The following is a 20911-nucleotide window of genomic DNA, read 5'->3' as shown; positions in this document are numbered from 1 at the left end:
ATATTCAACACCACTTGTAATCAGAGAAAGGCCCATCAAAACAGAGAAAACCCATTTCACAACTACCAAACTGACAATTATTAAGTATGACAAAACTAGAATTTAGTAAGAATGTAGTAAAAAGAGAACTTTTTCGACAGTGGAAGTATAAACTGGCACAGGCACTTTGGAAATCAATTTGGCAATAACTGCTAGTGTTGAAAAAGAATATCCTAAACAAGACAGAAATTGCACTTGAGTGTCTACCTTAGAAAAACTCTTGTTTATGTGCAGGGGAAACAAGTGGAAGTACATTCACTGACACAATGTTTGTAATAATGAAAAAGTAAAAGAAATGTTAAATGTCCCTTAGTAAAGAGTGATACAATACAGTAATCCCCCTTCATCCCTGGGGAGATGATTCCAAGACCTCTAGTGGATGCCTGAAACTATGAATAATACTGAACTCTACATATACTATGTTTTTTCCTATACATAGGAACCTATGATAAAGTTTAATTTATAAATTAAGTATAGTAAAAGATTACTAACAATAATAAAACAATTACAATATACTGTAATGTTATGTTAATATGGTCTCTCTCTCATGCTCTCAAAATATCTTATTGTATTGTACTCACCCATGTTGTGATGAGATGATAAAATGACTTAAATTGAGAACTTCACCTTTTTACTTAAAGGAAGCACTTTAAGGCTTCATTTTGGCATATCCAAATTGTGCTTTGGGGCCATCCTTAAGTAAAATAAGGGTTACTTGAAAACAAGTCTCAAAAGGAAAAATGAATGTAGAGCAGTATAATTTGTTTGTTAAATACAATTGGCACAATGTGCTTTGATTTTTTTGATACATAACATTCAAGAAAGTAGGGTGACATCAGTAGCCTAAGGACTTCCAAAGTTTGCCTCTCCACAAAAGTAACTAAAAATCTGGCAAAAACTGTCAAGAGTCAACTTTTTCAAAATTCTGAAAAGAAACAAAAGCTTTCAGCAATCCAAAGAGCAACAAGAGAACTTGGTGGTATCATGGTCCCATCCTCTGCTTCCCAGCTGCCTTAAAAAATAAGATTGTGTTATGGTACTGGAGTGAGCAGAATAGGGATGGAGTTCTTTCAAAGCTTCATTCACAAAGAAGAGTCATTATTTGACCTGTCTGGTGGTCGACTTGAAAGACTTACCAATTAGATCTCACTCAAACTCATTAAAAGCTTCTCCCTGGGGTTGTGCATGTCAATGTTTTAACATCGCAGTTGTTTGAGATGATGGATAGTAGTTGGAACAAACAACAGACAAATCAAAAAGCTTAAAAACAAGACCTAAGGAACAAGATATCCATAGAGGCTTTAAAAATGTTTGGACATATTCTTGGGAATCTAGAAGGCCATGCACATTAGCTGTTGATAGCCCAAGCTCTCACCTGATTGACCTTGAGGTTCTATGTAAACAGAAAGTGAAGGCTAAGTCAGAGTTGTCAGCTGCCTGGCTGAGTGTTCAGTGTCCCAACATGCACAAAGAATCCCTTGACAAAGATCAAGACTTAATGATTCTAAGGAATTAAGAAGTCTGTCCCATCTTTACCTGACCACAAACTGAATGGAGACCTCAGTGACCACACAAAACAAAGATACAGACTTTACAGAATAGTTCAGAAATGTCACAAACAACAAACCCTGGAAGAACCTGATATCCAGAACTATCACGTTACATTATTTGACAAGTTTTCAACAAAACATTATAAGACCTCGGGGGTGGAAGTAGCTGGGGGGGGGGGGGGGGAGCGTCAGTCGGGAATAAAGGAGACATATGTAATACTTTAAACAATTAAAAAAATATGTAAGACCTCCAAAGAAACAAGAAAGTATCATTTATACTGGGGGAGTGGGGGTGGTGGTGGCAAGTAATAGAAACTGTCCCTGAGGAATGCCACACACTGAACTTACTAGACAAAGATTTTAAATCAGCTATTTTGAATTTGTACAAAGAACTAAAGGAAATCATGTCTAAAGAACCAAAATATGAAAACAATGTCTTGCCAACTATCCCTTTGTCTATCAATAAAGACAAAGAAATATGTGTTCATATTTCACTTAAAATACATATATCAAAGAAAACAACTACAACAGAAACTTACTGTGTAGCCTTGACTATGTCCCATGTGCTATAATCATCAATATGAGTTTTCCGTCCAAGAGGTTCACCATATCCATGGTTATAATGGCTTTGGGGTTTAATTTCCTGTTAAAGAGAAAAATCACACAGAGGCAAGAACTGAGAAAAGTTACAGGAAACACTTCAATATTTCTCTACTGTTTTACATTATTTGAAGAATGCTCATTATTGAAATTATTAAGTTTTATCTTTTCTGAGGTCTGTACTCTTTAGAGAAAAACCCTTGGTACACACTCCCAAAACAGAAAAGATGCAAGACCAGAAACTAGTGACAAATTAGTAAGTGAAATTCATCTTTAGTTCCATAAAACTCTTATCTCTTCATCAAATCAACTCTTGTTCTCTTAGACCAGTTTTTCTATTATTCTAACATTACCCCTAGGCCTAACACCTTACTCTAAAACCTTCATTACATGCCAAATAAACTTTAGGTTCCTAAAGATAAAAACTCAGGGATATTATTCTTCTACTATTCTCAGATATTATCTTTTCTTATACTCATTCATGCTGAGGACTTATTAAGCATCTACCATTAGATGCATAAGGAACAATGGAACAGCTCTGATAAAATGTAAACCCACTAAAGTAAGTAACTTTTTATATTAAAATTCAATTAAACAACTGTTTTGTAGAATATTACTAGTATATCCATCAAAGCTTATATGCTATGTGTAATTTTCTATTTAAAATACAAAATTTGTTATGCATCATCAGCTTCCTCAATATAATGTAGCACTGAGATACAATTATATTTTTTATATGCAAACAGAAAAATTGAGCATATTTAATTCTAATATCACCCATTCAAATTTCTATTATTCTGTTCTCTCTCTCTTCCTCTCTCTCTCTCTCTCTCTCTCTCACACACACACACACACACACACACACACAAACACACACAAATGTAAATGTAAATAAAAGGATACGGCATAACAAGATATCTGGAAAGAATGAAATCCTTAAAAGAATTCATGCTCTCTTGGCCACTGATATTTAATAATCCAAATTGAATGGCATTTTATTGAAAGAAAAAGGCTATTAATTTAAATTACTATCGCCATTCAATTTGTTTGGGAAATTCCAAAATTAGTTTGTTTGAGCCATAAATTTAGAAGAATGTCAATCTGAATATTTTCAAGGAGAATTAAAAAGTTTCACAAAAGCAAATTCTGCTTAGTATAGAATGTTTCAACAGATTAGTTCCTTATGAAAATGTTATAGCTAATAATAAAATGCCACAGTAATAATCATTAATCTACATTAGCAGATGAAAGAAAATAGACATAAGTCTTAAACCAAGATTCACAACATGCATAACGCATATAGTTTACTAAGTGATTTTTTTTCTTTGAGATTGTTCTTGGACTCCATTAAAATAAAACTGGTTGAATTTGAACATGGACAGGGGTATAGCATTTTAGGTATGTGCAACATTCTGAATAACTGATGAAACAAACCAATTCATAAGACTTAACCATTTAATATTTTTAAATCTTTTCTGTTTAATTTTTCCACTGAATTACAGTTCTCAACTTCTCTATGCTCTATATTCAGTGGAGTGAAGTCAAGAAAGAAACTTCTTAGACCAATAACAATACTTCCTTCTTTCTACATCTTCTGTTCTGATTTTTATTCTCCCCTACCACCAGGAAAATAATTTTTTAAACTTTTAATTCTGACTTCTGTAGGAGTGAAACACACCCAAAGAAAAATAAAAACTGTTAGTCCCTGCTGCTGTTGCTCAGTGGTTGAGTGTCGACCTGTGAACCAGGAAGTCATGGTCAATTCTTAATCAGGGCACATGCCTGGTTGCAGGCTCAATCCCCAGTAGGGGGAGTACAGTTGATCAATGATTCTCACTCATCATTGATATTTCTATTTCTCTACCTCTCCCTTCCTCTCTGAAATCAATAAAAATATTTTTTTAGCCCTGACCAGTTTGGCTCAGTGGATAGAGCGTCAGCCTGCAGACTGAAAGGTCCCAGGTTCGATTCCAGTCAAGGGCATGTACCTTGGTTGTGGGCACATCCCCAGTGGGAGGTGTGCAGGAGGCAGCTGATCGATGTTTCTCTCTCATCGATGTTTCTAACTCTCTATCCTTCTCCCTTCCTCTCTGTAAAAAAATCAATAAAATATATTAAATATATATATACACATATATATATATTTTAAAAACTGGTAGTAGTTTACAAGCAAAATGGAAAAATGCTGTATGTCCAAAAAGACATGTATTGAGAGCCTACTATATGTAAAGCACTCTCCAATGTACTGGGACCTCAGGCCAGAATAAGTGTTAAGACCAGTGCAAAGTTTAAGAGCGTGCCAAAAAACTCAGTAATCACAATTTAAAATATTTTAATGCATTATCTTTTAAAAATAAAAAAAAATGCAAAAAAAAATCCCTAACATCAGCATTTTGAATATAGACAGCATCAATACTGCTAATTTTTCTATTTGCACCAGGTTCCACAATGGCTCAGAGAAGCACTACAAACACCAAACACAGCCTCTTGTCCTCAAGGACTTTACAGTCCAGAATGGAAGGACAAAGTAAGTAAGAAATATAGGTCAAATAGTACTGGTAGAAGCAAAAACCTTCCAATAATAAGTTAAAACCTAAATAAAGACATTACATCCAAAAATTAATAACTTTAAAAACTATTTCAATTTGAAAAATATTTTAGGGCAAACTGCTATTCTTTTTTACTAATGACAAATATACTGCTTTACAGGCATATAACATTCATAAAACAAAAAGTAAATTTCTACTTAAGGCTTACTTACTACTATAATGTTTTCATGCTCTTTAAGGTCATTTTTATCCCCAGAGACCTATTCTCAGTTTCTCTATAGTTTCTCTAATCTCACTGACATTGCCAAATACGATCTTCCAAAAGCACCAAAAATCACTATTTTTTCTAGTAATAGTTTTATATTAAACCTACACTGGTATCTGTTATCCCATCTGTAAGGTTTTTATTTTATTATTTTTACTTTTTAGTAAAAGAAATGATTTTTTTAAAAGATGGCTTAAAAATATCCCTAGATTAATTCTAGCGAGGTACAGTTATTCCCATAAAAAATAGAAGAAATGGCGTTGAAGCAAATCTCCTACCTGTCTTATTACCCTCCATTATTATAAAGAACTTAAATGTATTTTTCTCACTTTTACACAGATTGGAAACTGGTTCATCTCTAGAACTAGTACCCTATCAATATGACAAATGCCAACACTGTCTATCAAGATAACCATTATCACTAGTCCTAGATATAACAACCGTGGTTTTTAAACTTTGAAAACATAAAATAAAATAAAAATACTATTTTCATGTAAATAAGTACATCTTGTAAATATACAGACAATATCAATTTTTTAATTACCAATTTGCTATTATATCAGATACAATTCAACATACAAATATTTAATGACACTTTAAAATTCTGTAATTTTTCCTTGACTTTAATAGGAACCAAGAAGCAATTTAATTGATAGCTCTGGCAAGAAAATACTAATTTAAAAATACGTATGTAGGTCATTGTACCTTTTAAAAATGCATTAATTCTATGAGAAACAGCTTGGTGTAATAGAAAAAGTCCTGAGTATAAGACTATTGAATTGAATGTCTGCCACTCTCTTATCTAGGCTACAATCCAACAAGAATTCAGGCCCCTTATTTGTAAAAAGAGGAGGATGAATAAGATCTTCATGGAGTTCCTCTGAGTTGTTTCAAGGACAAATATCAGGACATCAAAGAGCTAAAAGGTTCCAAGCCCCACTCAATTCATTTCCTTCTTAAACTGTAATTTATCCTGTGTTTAGATTTCTTTAATTAAAAACAAAGGATTCAGCTGCTCTTAAAAAAAAAACCCCACAATTTAAACTACTAGATTTGAAGTCCTCCAAGATCTCTTCTAAGGCTAACATACAATGATTTTATACATTAGAGTATAGAAAATATAGCCACTAGGAAAACACAGCCCTGGTACTTATAGAAGAGAGCTGGAAGGTGAAAAAGAACCTCCAAAATCGACTGCTGAAATAGTAGATAGGAATAAGAAGAGCTGTGTTAAGCTCAGCTACTATACCCTGTTGCTAAGAAAAATCAACATGTTAGAACTCAGATTTATACAGCAGGTATAGGCAAATGCTGACTTACATGCCAAGGTGATAGATGCCATAATACATTTATTCACATGCAGGGTAGAATTATAAAACCAATCAACTAGTTACTAAGTGTCTGTGACCAAAGAATCCTCTATTGGCCCAGTGCTTCTAAGTTTATACCAACCAAATATAGATGTTTTATAAGTACTCTATCAGAAAAGGTTCTCCAAGAATAGGTCCTATGGTACAGTATGTCTGAAAACAAACATACAAGGTAAGTTCAGAAATATTCAGAAAGAAGAGTAAAGGAAGGAACTTACCAGCAATTACAATTTATTAGAAAGCAAACCAATATAAAAATAGGGGCATTGGTTATAAACAGAGCAATGGAATAGACCCTGAAGAGTGAGAATCAGAATCAGGAGGAAAAGACATTCAATAAATGGTATAAAAAGGACAACTGGCTAGCCATTTGGGATTTTTTTTTAATTCAGCAGGCTTCAATATAAAAGGGTAATATGCTTGATGGAAAGATGCCAACAAATACAGCCACAGCTATAGTTTCTTTAATGGCAGGTGATACTGAAATGAGCCTGAGAAAAACAGGGCCAAAGCAGGATTCAGGGCAGCAGGCTCCCAGGTGGAGGCTTTGCCAGGTCAGCCACACTCCATGAGAACATACAGATGCCTAGACCTAATGAGAGAAGCATGCATCACCCTCCTGTTCTTGGGGAGTCTTTGTGTGTGTGTGTGTGTGTGTGTGTGTCCCCGGGCTCTTGACTGTTCTGGATGGAGACTCTGACCATATGCCTAGTGCTCATGGGGTCTAAGAAACTTGTTCCAAATGGCTACAGGGACTTTTCCTGTTTACTTCAAGACAGTAAATTGAAGATCCCAGAGCTGTGACTATACCCTGGCAGGACCAGGCCTCAGTCTCCTGAAGACTCTTCCTATGGATTCCCACCTCATTCCTTATATCAGATAACTTCCAGACCAAAGATTTAAAAATAAAAATACTGGCAATAAGTGTCCTAATGTGTTAAAAAAAAAAAAAAAACATCTGAGAAAAGCATAAATAACAACGTATTTGAAAAATGGGCAGGATTTAGAGAGAGAAACCAAGATGGCAGCATAGGTAAACACCTGAAATTGCTGCCTCGCACAACCACTTCAAAACTACAACTAAAAGACAAAACGGACATCATCCAGAACCACAGGAAGGCTGGCCGAGTGGAAATTCTACAACTAGAAGGAAAGAGAAAAGCTCACTGAGACTCATAGGAGGTGCGGAAGTAATTGTGCAGAGGCATGGAGGCACGCACGGAAAGGGCTGGCAACTGAGGACGAGGTTGTCTTTTTTAATCGGGAGGGAGTCTTAAGCTCCCGACTGCTCTGAACTCCAGTTCCGGGCAAGTCTCTGAGGACCCAGACTCATTCGGGGATAAACTGGACTGTCTGGCAGGGGGCAGAACTTGAGGGCGGCTTTCTCTCAGAGGTGCTTGCAGTGATTACCGAGGGACACTGAGACCCGGGGCCTCTTAGGGCAGGGCTGAGGATCAGCCATAGCTGTTTGCTCCGCCCTGTTGATTCCCTGAGACCCTTCCCCACACAAGCTGTGCGCAGAGCCTTTTGCATATGAATGACCTGGCCCTTTGCAATCTAAAATTACTTAACAAACTGCAGCTGGGTCAGAGGGACCCAGAACATCCAAAAGAAGGCCCAAGGCCCCACAGCAGCTTGCATTGCTTCACAGCTGGGCCTCATCTGGGCATCTCCAAACCCCAAACAAAGAAGAGGAATCTGCAGATCTCTCCATAGCTCCTGCTGGGTAGCCTCAGGCAGAGGCTAAATTAGCACCTCCTTAGAGATCCAAGAACCAGTGTACCCAGTGGTCAGAGTGGGACCATCCAGATTACAACTCCTCAGATCCATAAGGGACACACTCAGGGGGCAGACTCAGTGAGCACCAAAGCCCCACTGAAGCAAGTCTTGCCCCAGAAGGGTGTCTCCAGCACAGAAGTTCTCCCACTGCAGACACAGCTGATTCTCACAGCCAATTGGCCTGGAGGTCAATTCCTCCCAGTGATACCTATAACAATCAAGGCTTAACTACAACAAGACTGTGCACACAGCCCACAAAGGGGTGCACCAAGAGTGTCCACCTCAGGAAATTGGGGAGGCTGAGCCACTGGGCCCTATAGGACACCTAGCACAGAAAGCCACCCTATCAACACAGGGAAGCAGCCAAAATGCAGAGACAAAGAAACAGGTCACAAATGACAGAAATGGAGGAAAGCAAAATACCGGATATAGAGTTCAAAACCACGGTTATAAGGTTTTTTCAAGAATTTTCTAGAAACCGCCAATAAATTTAATGAGACCCTCAAGAAATCTAATGAGAACCTCGAGGATATGAAAAAGGACCAAGTAGAAACTAAGCATACACTGACTGAAATAAAGAATATTATACAGACTCCCAACAGCAGACCAGAATATCGCAAGAATCAAGTCAAAGATTTGAAATACGAAGAAACAAAAAACACCCATCCGGAAAAGCAAAATGAAAAAAGAATCCAAAAATACGAACATAGTGTAAGGAGCCTCTGGGACAGCTTCAAGCGTACCAACATCCGAATTATAGGGGTGCCAGAAGAAAAGAGAGAGCAAGATACTGAAAACCTATTTGAAGAAATAATGACAGAAAACCTCCCCTACCTGGTGAAAGAAATAGACTTACAAGTCCAGGAAGTGCAGACAACCCCAAACAAAAGGAATCCAAAGAGGACCACACCAAGACACATCATAATTAAAATGCCAAGAGCAAAAGACAAAGAGAGAATCTTAAAAGCAGCAAGAAAAAAACAGTTAGTTACCTACAAGGGAGTACCCATAAGATTGTCAGCTGATTTCTCAATAGAAATTATGCAGGCCAGAAGGGAGTGGCAAGAAATATTCAAAGTGATGAATGCCAAGAACCTACAACCAGGATTACTTTACCCAGCAAAGCTATCATTCAGAATTGAAGGTCAGATAAAGAGCTTCACAGATAAGAAAAAGCTAAAGGAGTTCATCACCACCAAACCAGTATTATATGAAATGCTGAAAAGTATTCTTTAAGAAGAGGAAGAAGAAGAAAAAGGTAAAGAACTGAAGTCTATTCTTTATTCAAATTTCCTTAGTTTTTATATAATGTCCTTTTTCTATTCCAGGATCCATCTAGGATACCACATCTAGGTAAAGATAAAAATTACAACAAATACATATCTATCAACAAGTGAATCTAAAAATCAAGTGAATAAAAAATCTGATGAACAGAATAAACTGGTGAATATAATAGAATCAGGGGCATAGAAAGGAAGTGGACTGACAATTCTTGGGGGTGAAAGGGGTGTGGAGGGTGGGGAAAGAGACTGGACAAAAATTGTACACCTATGGATGAGGACAGTGGGGAGGGGGGTAAGGGCAGAAGGTGGGTGGAACTGGGTAGAGGGGAACTATGGGAGGGAAAAAGAGGAACAACTGTAATAATCTGAACAATAAAGATTTAATTAAAAAATAAAAAAATAAAAATTAAGTAGAAAAATAGTGATTTAGATAAATAGAACAGAAATCATGGAAACTAACATTCTAGACATTGAAGCCTGAACGATAGTTTGGGTTTGCAAGGTAGCATTGGAATGTTTTTTTTCCTTAGTAGACTCAAAGAAAGAAAAAATAGGTAGATTTGGATTTTATGGTTTCTGATATTAGTCTGGACAACAAAGCTCTTTAGTAAAGACTCCAGAAAAAGCAATAGGGTTCTTTTATGAAGGACTTGAAAAGGTCCTCAAGAGAACTTAAAACTTTCCTTTCTGAACTCAATATAGTATAGACATTCTGTGTAAATTGACACCAAAACTCAGTTAAAAAGTCATGATTTTAATAAAGTAAGTTTGAAATCTAATCTATGTCATAAAATATCAATCCTACCCAAGTTTCTGGAGCATGTATAATGAAGTAAAAAAATGAATTCACTCTAAAAAGAGAGTGGCCATGAAGATTGTGTCAAGAGTAGACTGGTAACCCTTACAAAACTTCACAAAAAGATTGGCATTAAATTGACAAAAAGTGTATCTTTGTTTACTCTTATTCTCTATCAATATGTACTTTTTCCAAAGACTGAAATATTTGCAACTGCTTTGCAGACTACAGTTCATTAAAAATAATTGTAGATTGAAAAAAAAAAGAAAGAAAAATGGGCAAAGGCTATGAAGACAATTCAAAGAAAAATACAATGGCAAATATATGTAAATTGTATTATGTAATCTAAAAAATATGTGTAAATTAATTAAATGTTACAAAAAAAGAGGAAGCGAAATCAAGTCAATAAAATTCTAGGGCATATACATGCTACCTTCAAGACACATGCCTTTGGTGCATAGCCCATATACACAGGTGAATTAGCAAGCCATTAGGGCTTACCCATATGCTTATGATGTGCCCTGTGTAAATATCTGCTGTTAGTATCATTCTAATAGATTGGACTCTAATTCAAGGAACTAAATGTACTTCATTATATAATGTTGCTGCTGAAATTTAATTCCATTAAATGTACAAGATAATATTAGAACACTATGTAGGGCTGCTGACAAGAAGAAAATAGAAAAGGAAAAAAAGGTCTCTGTGTACTTGATTCATTTCTAAATCCTAACTAAAATCAATGGGCCAAATGTGAGGCCATCTTAAAACCAAAGAAAGTAATGAACTAAATTCTAGAGATACCATAAGGATTTTTTAAAAAGAAATATTGATTATATATAATGAAAAAGGTAGCATAAGCATAAAACTTTTATAACCAAGTGAATAATGAATAACAAGGGAAGCCAGTAGCTACATAATACATAAAATAACTTCCTTTAAAAATGTTTTTAATTAATAGTGCCAGCAGATGGCACTAAACTCAAGAGAGAATTCTTTAGTAACCTATTTGATGCATCCATCCTCTTTTAAGGGAACACTGGACAAAAATGATGTGGTTATATAATGGAAAGATTTCCATTTTCTTTTCCAATATGCAACTGGTCTCTTACATGTTATGTGTTCTGCTGTGGTCCCTGATCCTTGGCTAACAGTACATGAATGCTGCATCTAATATCAGAGTCCAACTTGAGGCACAGGTTCTCTTCATAGTGTAGTACCATTTCCTCAATCCAAACTATCTATCTATATCAAACCCTAATATGCAAATCAACCAAATGGCGGAATGACCTGAACGACTGGTCAGTGCGGGGCAGGGCCAGAGAGCGGGCAGCACCAGGCCGTCCAAGGCAGGGGCCAGTAGGGGGCCCCTGATCACCCTACCAGTAGCCCTACAGATCGGCCCTGATTGCCGGCCAGGCCTAGGGACCCTACCCATACAGGAATTTTGTGCACTGGGCCTCTAGTCAAATTAACAATGCTTGCTTCCAACAAAATTTAGACAAGGAAAATGTTCATTATCTTCTAGTTTCTTCAAAAACTTGTTTTTAGTTCATTTCCTTCTAGCATTAATCCATATGTATACACATATTTGTAACAATATGCATAAATTTGGCATACTTTTTTCTTTCCACAAATATTTGATCAACAAATGTCTATACACACACACAAAAACGTCTCTGTATGTATATTATCTCTATCTCTTTAAAAATAAACATTTTTAAGATAGTTTAAGTTCTAGATAGTTTAGATATAAATATCTAACACTGACATAGTACATTTTTTACAATTAATGAACCAATACTGAAATATTATTATTAACTGAAGTCTATTCTTTATTCAAATTTCCTTAGTTTTTATATAATGTCCTTTTTCTATTCCAGGATCCATCTAGGATACCACATTATTTTTAAGTTATAATGGCTCCCTAGGCTCCACTTGGCTATGATAATTTCTCGATTTTCCTTGTTTTTTATAAGCTTGACAGTTTTGAAGAGAATTAGTCAGGTATTTTGTAGAATGACCCTCAACTGGAATTTGTCTTTGTGGGCTTTTTTTCCCCATTATTAGACGGGAATTATGTTTTTAGGAGGAAGCGATTTTTAATTGAACCTAATTCTGCAAATCTCTTTGAACACTGGTATACAAAATTTATTTGCTTAAATTTTTATATATTTTATGTGATTTGTAATCATAGCACTCATATATTTTATATTCTTCCCTCATATTTTCTCATGCCATTACATGTAATTTTTGTAAGTACTATACTGCTTTTTTATATAAAAAAAATTTTAATCCTCACCTGAGAATATTTTTTATTGATTTCAGAGAGGAAAGAGGAGAAGCAGAGAGAAAGAAACATCAATGTGAGAGAGAAACATCAATTGGTTGCCTCCCATACGTACCCAGACCAGGGATCGAACCCACAATCTAGGTATGGAATAAAGGAAGATATGCAGACCCTTTGTAATGGTTAGTTGAGATTTGAGATGTATGGCAAAAAAATGCTGGCATCGGAAACCCCAGTACACAGAAGAAAGAAGCTGCTCTGCACTAGAAGAAAATGAAGCTGAAAGGCAGAGATGAGAAGAGATAGAAGACAGTTTTGGTGATCTTCTCAGCTCAGAGCTTACTTGTACTTCTGCCATCCTAAATTTGGGTTATACGAGCCAGTAAATTCCCTTTCTTTCCCCAAGAAAGTTTTAAAAGGGTTGGTGATATTTGAAAGCTGGGGATTCTAACAATAACAACTTCAGTCTTCAGCTCACAGAAGAGTTTATTTTATTTTATTTTATTTTCATGAGAATGAGGATAGTTTTGGTCACCAGTTTTGTTCATCCCTCATTAAATCATGCATAAATTAGTAAATGTACATAATCAGAAAGCTGTTTTAAAAAACTGAAAGGTATAAAACAGTAACATCTCAAACAGTAGTTATCATTTTTTCACTTGATTTTTTTCCTAATATAAAACAACTGATAAAAAACACAAGCTACCTGACATATATAGTATACAAAAAGAAACCTTCAGGTACATTTAGCCCAATGATCTCCATTTCCTCAACAATACTACTGATAATGAAAACGAGCCTAAGACACTATAATATTCTGACTTATAAAAGAAAAATTCTATCATATCCTATCTAATAATAGAGAAAGATGGTAATTAACCGTAACTTCGCTACCCTTCCCATTGGCTAATCAGCAAGATATGCAAATTAACTGCCAACCAAGATGGCAGCCGGCAGCCAGGCAGCTGAAGCAAACAGGAGGTTTGCTTGCTCCAGTGAGGGAGGAAGCCAAGGTTCCCAGCCTGCCACAGCCCAGCTCTGAGCTCCGGATGCAACAATGTTGCAATTATAGAAGCTAAACAAACCCAGAAACCTGCTTTCAGCTGCCAGCGGGCTCAGAGCTTAGAGCGCCAGTGATGGCAACAGAGTTTCAATTACAGAAGCTAAACAAACCCAGATACCTGCTTTCAGCCAGCCATGGCCTCAGAGCTGTAGTGACAACTATAGAAGGTAAATAAATCCCAGAATAAAAAAAAAAAAAAGAGGCTGGGAGCTTCAGTCGCTCACCAGCCTGAAAACAGCCCTCAGCCCCTCACCCAGACTGGCCAGGCACCCCAGTGGGGACCCCCACCCTGAAGAGGGTGTGTCCAGCTGCAAACAGCCATCAGCCCATCATCCAGGCTGGCCAGGCACCCAAGTGAGACCCCCACCCTGATCCGGGACACCCTTCAGGGCAAACCAGCCGGCCCCCACCCATGCACCAGGCCTCTATCCTATATAATCAAAGGGTATAATGCAAACTGACCCTAAGAGCAGAAAGACTGGGAATGACTGGTCACTATGACACACACTGACCACCAGGGGGCAGATGCTCAATGCAGGAGCTGCCCTCTGGTGGTCAGTCGCTCTCACAGCGAGGAGCTCTGCTCAGCCACAAGCCAGGCTTATGGCTGCCAGTACAGCGGTGGTGGTGGGGGCCTCTCCTGCCTCCTCAGCAGCGCTAAGGATGTCCGACTGCAGCTTTGGTCTGCTCCCTGCTGGCAAGTGGGCATCCCCCGAGGGCTGCCGGGCTGCCAGAGGGATGTCTGATTGCCAGCTTAGGCCCAATCCCCCAGGGAGCAGGCCTAAGCCAGCAAGTGGTCACCCCCGAGGGGTCCCAGACTGCGAGAGGGCACAGGCCGGGCTGAGGGACCCCCTACCCACGAGTGCACAAATTTTTGTGCACCAGGCCTCTAGTTTAGTATATATTATCCCTAGAAAATGGAGTAATTCAGTATGTATTATCCCTAGAATATGGAGTAATTCATTTGAAACAAAACCTAAAAATATTCTGTTTAGCCCTCTAAAACTCAGGAAAATAAGCTCTTCACAGTATCTCCTTCACAGAAGGCTGAAGTTCCACTGCATTTTCAAATTAGCTGCCTGTAGCTTTATTTTAAGGATTTTTTAATAGAAGACATTATCCAGCCCAGCTGGTGTGGCTCAGTGGTTGAGTGTCAACCTATGAACCAGGAGGTCACAGTTCAATTTCCGGTCAGAGCACATGTCTGGTTTGCAGGCTCAATCCCAGTGGGGGGTGTGCAGACGGCAGCTGATCAATGATTCCCTCTCAACATTGATGTTTCTATCTCTCTCTCTCCCTCTCCTTTCCTCTCTGAAATCAATAAAAATATATTTTTTTAAAAAGAAGACATTATCCAATAATTGGATGTTACATTGGGTGAAGATTTTACTTGCATATTTTATAATATAATATTGTCCTGAATCAAGTTTTCAAATGAACAAGTTTAAAATAGTTAATATTTGATTCTTGAATTACCCATCTGTAATACAACCTAATTATAAAATCCTATATAATAAAAGGCTAATATGCAAATTGTCCCCTTGACCAGGAGTTCAACAGGGAGTTTGACCCATGAGGCAGGGCCAGCCGGCCCAACCATCCTTGGCCCCTCCCCCCATCTGGCCCCGCCCCTGACAGCACCCCTCCCCCCAATCGGGGGTGGTGCAGCTGGCCCAACCACCCGCGGCCCCTCCCCCCGGGTGGCCAGACCCCACCAGTGCACGAATTCGTGCACCAGGCCTCTAGTAATAATATAATTAGACTAGAGGCCTGGTGCACAAAATTCGTGCACTCAGGGGTGGGGTTCCCCCAGTCTGGCCTGTGCCCTCTCACAGTGTGGGAGCCCCGCGATTGATCGCCCCAAAGAGGTAGACCCCACCCACCCATCCGGGGCTCCTCGATTGATTGCCCAAAAGAGGTAGCCAGAGCTGGGTGTCCCACCTGCAGGTGTGCGGGGCCGTGGAAACCCCACCTCCACTGTGAGCGCAGCCATCTTGTGACAGCGTCAAGGTATCACACATGAGGGCGTGACGACTACTTAGCCTTTTATTAGTAAGGATGATGCTTTGAAAGAGAATTGCACATAACCTTGATACTGAAATAATGCCTTTTTGGATTATGTAGTTGTTGGGGGTTCTGTTAAAAACACATTACATCAAGATCCCTTCACTAACTAACCCTAACTAGTCTAACATACCCTTAGGATACTCTCTGGAGGAAAAGAGATCCACATGCCTTTTTAATTTTTAACAAAATGTGTGCGCATGTACACACATTCACCATCTATCCTGAGGGATCTGGAGGACTTTGCAATGCCCTATTTTGTATTCCTCTTTACTTTGTGGCCTAGCAAAGCATCAAGACCATACTTAGATGCTCAATAAATACTCCTCAAATCATAGCACACATCTTTAAAAAAATTAAATAGTGCAAAAAGGTGTGTAAAAAGAGTCCTCTGCCCATCTCCTCAATTCCCAGACAATCAAATTTAATTTTGTTAGCTATTAGTCAGTTGCTTCCATATCTAATTCTAGAGGCCCAGTGCACGAATTAGTGCATCAGTGGGGTCCCTCGGCCTGGCCTGCGCCCTCTCGCAATCAGGACCCCTCAGGGGATGTTGGACTGCCGATTTCAGCCTGATCCCCACAGGCCCAGCTGAGGAACCCCACTGGTGCACGAATCCGTACACCAGTCCAGTTTCGGCCCAATTCCTGCAGGCCAGGCCGAGGGACCCCTCTAGTATGTATGTATGTAGGTAGGTAGGTAGGTAGGTAGGTAGAGAGATAGGTAGAGATAGATAGATAGATAGATAGATAGATAGATAGATAGATAGATAGATAGAGATAGATAGATATAACCCTAATATACAAATAGACTGAACGGCCGAACAACCAAACAACCGGTTGCTATGACGTGCAGAATATGGTGGGCGTCGGCCGCGATGGGATGCTGGAGTAGGTGAGCAGGGGCGCCAGACCAAGCCGGGGCACCGGTTGCTATCATCGGGGTGAGTCTCTTGTGGTTACTGAAAATTCTTTGCTCCCACGCTCCGCAGACCCGCCCGTCGCTCGCACCTGCTGCTGTCTCTGGCCCCACTCACACCCACTGCCAGCACCTGGTGCCGGCCCCAATCGCTCGGCACCATCAGCAGGTGCGAGCGGCAGCTGCTGGCCCTGATCACCCCTTAGCGCTTCTTCACCGCCCCCTGCTCCTGAGGAGCAATCGGGGCAGCAGCCGCCGCTCGCACCTGCTGCCGGCACCGGCCCCACTCACACCTGCAGCCGGCACCAGAGCTGCCACTTGTACCCACTGCCAGCGCCCAGGGCTGGTCCTGATCGTTCACCACCGTCAGCAGGTGCAAGTGGTGGTTGCCGGCCCCAATAGCCCCTGAGGGCTTCTCCACCTCCCCCTGCTCCTGAGCGGTGATCGGGGCAGCCACCACCACTTGCAGCCGCTGATGGCCCCAGCCTCGCTCACACATGCTGCTGGTACCAGCCCCAATTGCTCCACACCGTCAGCAGGTGCAAGCGGGGCCGGGGCCGTCAGCGCGTAAGAATGGCAGCGGCAGGAGCAGGGCTGCCAGCAGACAGGGGACCAGAGGCCATAGCAGGAGGGGACGGGCAGGGGCGCGGAGGGTGGGCCAAGACCCGCCCCTGTGCCCATCACAGCCTTGCGGCCCACAGTTCCTTTCAAGGTGCACAAATTCGTGCACTGGGCCCCTACTATGTATATAAGATCTTTAGTTAATCTCTTCCCACCCTCACACCACCCCCCTTCCCTCTGAGATTCATCAGTCTGTTCCATGTCTCCATGCTTGTGCATTGAGCATCTGCCCCCTGGTGGTCAGTGCATGTCATAGCTACTGGTCAAATGGTCAAACAATCACTTAGGCTTTTATATATATAGATAGATGTGTATACTACTATTGCTTGAAATATTAACTTCTTACCACAACATTAATAGCTAACATTTATAGTGTTACTAAATGCCACAGAACTTTCTATACATTATCTCATTTAATCTTCACAACTGAACTTTGTATACATTATCTTATTTAATCTTCATTTTAGTCTGGAAGACTGGGACAAGTTCTGTAATTTGCCCAGGATCACAGCTAGTAAGTGACAAACTTAGGATCTGAACCCAAGCTGCCAAACATCAGCCCTCACACTTTTAACCTATCTGCTCTTATATCTACCCACTTCAGAGTCAACTCTTATATACTTCTGGAATAATTCTCTCAAATTAAATAAAATAGTGAGCAAAATAAAACAAAAAATTCAACACAATAAAATGGCATTTTTCACAACTAAATATAATTTTTTGGTTCTACAGATCAGTAATTTTCAACTTTGGCTTTGCCACAATCCCATGAGGTAACCAATTAGTTGCATTTTCATTTTATATATATTGACTCAGTGGTTAGTATGCTTAAGGTATAATATTTATAAATCTAAATTATAATTTTATGACCTATAACCTTTTTGCTGAATAAAAGGCATGAGATCCTAAAGATTGCCAGAAAGATACATTTTAAAGGGAAAGAACATGTCAGTAACCTATCAGAAGGAGAAACACAATTTTCAAAGTAATTTTATATCTGCTTTCTGAAAGCAAATGAGTTATTTTATGTGACTATAAACATGTCTATCTCTAACTACACAATAGGGCAAAAAAAAATAGTAATGGAAAAGGCAAAATCACATTTACTAAAGAAAAGCTTCAAAAAATAGATTTTATAAAATACTAGAGGCCCAGTACACTAAATTCATGCACTGGTAGGGTCCCTAGTGGCTGCCAGCTGCCGCCAGGTGCTCCCTCCCTTCCCCTGGCCAGCCCCACCCCCTAGTTGAACTCCCGGAAGAACTCTCGGTCAAGGGGATAATTGTATGCTACGCTTTTATTATATAGGATGTGAAGACAAGAGATGTAGTAGTACTTTGGTTTAATATTCTAAACAACAAAAAATGAGACATGAATATGAACATGTTAAACAAACAAAAAAATGTGACCATTAAAAAAATGAGAAACTAGACAGAAGGCAAATTGGGGAAAAGGAAGCAAGCAAGAGATGAAAGCCCTAGATAATCTCGGCAATCCAGTTCAAAGCTCAGATCTTGTTGAAACAGCCCCTATAATAATACTCTGGTAGAAGAGAGTACTGTGGCCTCATTCTAGGAAAGAACTGAGACAACTTCCTGAGGATGTACTAGTGGGTGAAATAGATGACTAGTAATAGCAAGTCAGCTGAACCTTTCTAGGAAAGAACTGAGACAACTTCCTGAGGATGTACTAGTGGGTGAAATATCTATTCACAGGGGTCGCCTAAGACCATCGGAAAACACATATATAATTACATATTGTTTTTTGTGATTAATCACTATGCTTTAATTATGTTCAATTTGTAACAATGAAAATACATCCTGCATATCAGATATTTACATTATGATTCATAACAGTAGCAAAATTACAGTTATGAAGTAGCAACAAAAATAGTTTTATGGTTGGGGGTCACCACAACATGAGGAACTGTATTAAAGGGTCGCGGCATTAGGAAGGTTGAGAACCACTGCTGTAGACCAACATATGATGGCCTCTATCTCTCCACTAAAGTCTTTCTTCTAACCATTCTAGATGACAGGAATCTGACACTCCTTGTAGGTTACACTACTCAGTTCAGCACTTATTTGGATTCTGTTAAGTGTTTCATATGCATATATCTTCCCAACTAGATCATTAACTTCTGGAGAGCAGAAACTACCCCATTTATTTTAGTTTCACCCATATAACCCAGCACAGTGCTATGCTTGAATCTTGAAAAATCACAACATACAATTAGACCATTAAAGTTTGAGGAAATCTTAGACTTATGTAGTCTGGACTCTGTATCTTAAAAGCAAAGACACTAAAAGTAGTTAAATGTCCACTAGCCTCAAGTCAGAGCTGGGATTTGCACCCTAATCAGTTCATCCTTTCACAAATAGCCTCTAATTTCCTCCACTGTGATAAAATAATCACCCATTTAGTTAGAAAACAAAGTAACAGCACCAGTATGTCAAGACCTTTAGTAGATTTGATTGGCAGCCTATGTGCCTAGGTCTCTAAAGACTGCTTTATACACATTATTCTATTTTATACTCACAAGAACTCTAAGAGATAGGTATTATTAACCCAATTTTTAAAATGGGTTGAGCATCTCCCTATGAAACAGGAGGTCACCGCTGGATACCCGGTCAGGGCACATGTCCAGGTTTCCGGCTTGATCCCCAGTGGGGGGGGCGTGCAGGAGGCAGCCGATCAATGATTCTCTCTCATCATTGATATTTCTATCTCTCTCCCTCTCCCTTCCTCTCTAAAATCAATTAAAAAAAATTTTTTTTAAGGGAAAAAAATTCCTTGGCAACATTTTCAATCCATCATCTGAAAACTACTTTGTCTACTTCCTATTTTCAGGGCCTTGATATATTCTCCAATCCCAGAAAATGTTACCACGTTGGTTAAAAAACAAACAACAACAAAAACATAAAAAAGGTATAGTCTTACTGTTCAGTTCTATCTGTCGGAAACCCAGAGTAGCCTTTTCTATTGCGACTGACCCAGGTATATTCCTAAGGAACTGTCCCATCTCTTTTTGATTAAATAAAGTAATGAATACAAGCCTAGTTGAGTCTTCACATATGACATGGTTAAGTGCTTGTCTTTATTCACACCTTCCTAAATAACATGCTACCAATCAAAATCCAGAAATACAGAAATGCCTTCTACGGCAGAGTAGCCGGGTACAGACTTCTATGTTCACCCGACTACAATGCAAAGATGATCTTCATCCTTTAACCGCAAAAAAACTACAGGGGCTCTTCCGGAAGCTTCGCCGCTGCCCATCCACACATCACTGCGGGTCGTGAAAAACAAGAATGCATCAAGAACTGCTGCCAGGCCTGGACTAGCACTCGCTCGGCGACCCACTCAGAGGTAAGCAGGTGCAGAATGTGGCTGACCCTGGAGCGGGGGCACTGTTTACTTACAGGGGAGGACACTCGTGTGATGGGTAACGTGTTGCACTGTCCTCCCCTGGCTCCAAAACAAAAAAAAATAAAATAAAAAATGTAAAAATTGGTACCCCTGACGAGCTCCATTGGGGAGCGGTGGGGTCCCTTCCCCAAAAAGTTTGAACCTTCCCTTTTTTAATTTGGCTTTAAGAACAAAATGCTCCAAATAGGAACACCCCGATAACAAGGATGGCTGCCTTAATATGAGGGGCTGCTGTGCAGGATTAACGGTGGAAAGGACATTCACCTTTGGTCCCAAGAAACATGTTCCTTTCCTTCTA

General features: G+C 39.3%; 1 protein-coding gene across 1 annotated transcript in view; it reads right to left on the bottom strand.

The window, feature by feature from the left end:
• The window catches only part of ZDHHC17 (zinc finger DHHC-type containing 17), a 76550-nt gene extending 59488 nt beyond the window's left edge, over positions 1 to 17062 (bottom strand). The window contains exons 1-2 of the mRNA XM_006084038.1: positions 16892 to 17062; positions 2129 to 2232 (exon numbers count right to left, since the gene is read on the bottom strand). Coding sequence (XP_006084100.1) covers positions 2129 to 2232; positions 16892 to 17062 — 275 coding nt within the window. The remainder of the gene's footprint in view (positions 1 to 2128; positions 2233 to 16891) is intronic.
• Between the last annotated feature and the right edge of the window lie 3849 nt (positions 17063 to 20911).

Source organism: Myotis lucifugus, unplaced genomic scaffold (assembly GCF_000147115.1).
Source record: "Myotis lucifugus unplaced genomic scaffold, Myoluc2.0 scaffold_9, whole genome shotgun sequence".
Classification (NCBI taxonomy): domain Eukaryota; kingdom Metazoa; phylum Chordata; class Mammalia; order Chiroptera; family Vespertilionidae; genus Myotis; species Myotis lucifugus.
Note: the sequence above shows the minus strand (reverse complement) of the source record. Positions and strands in the feature narration are given on the sequence as shown.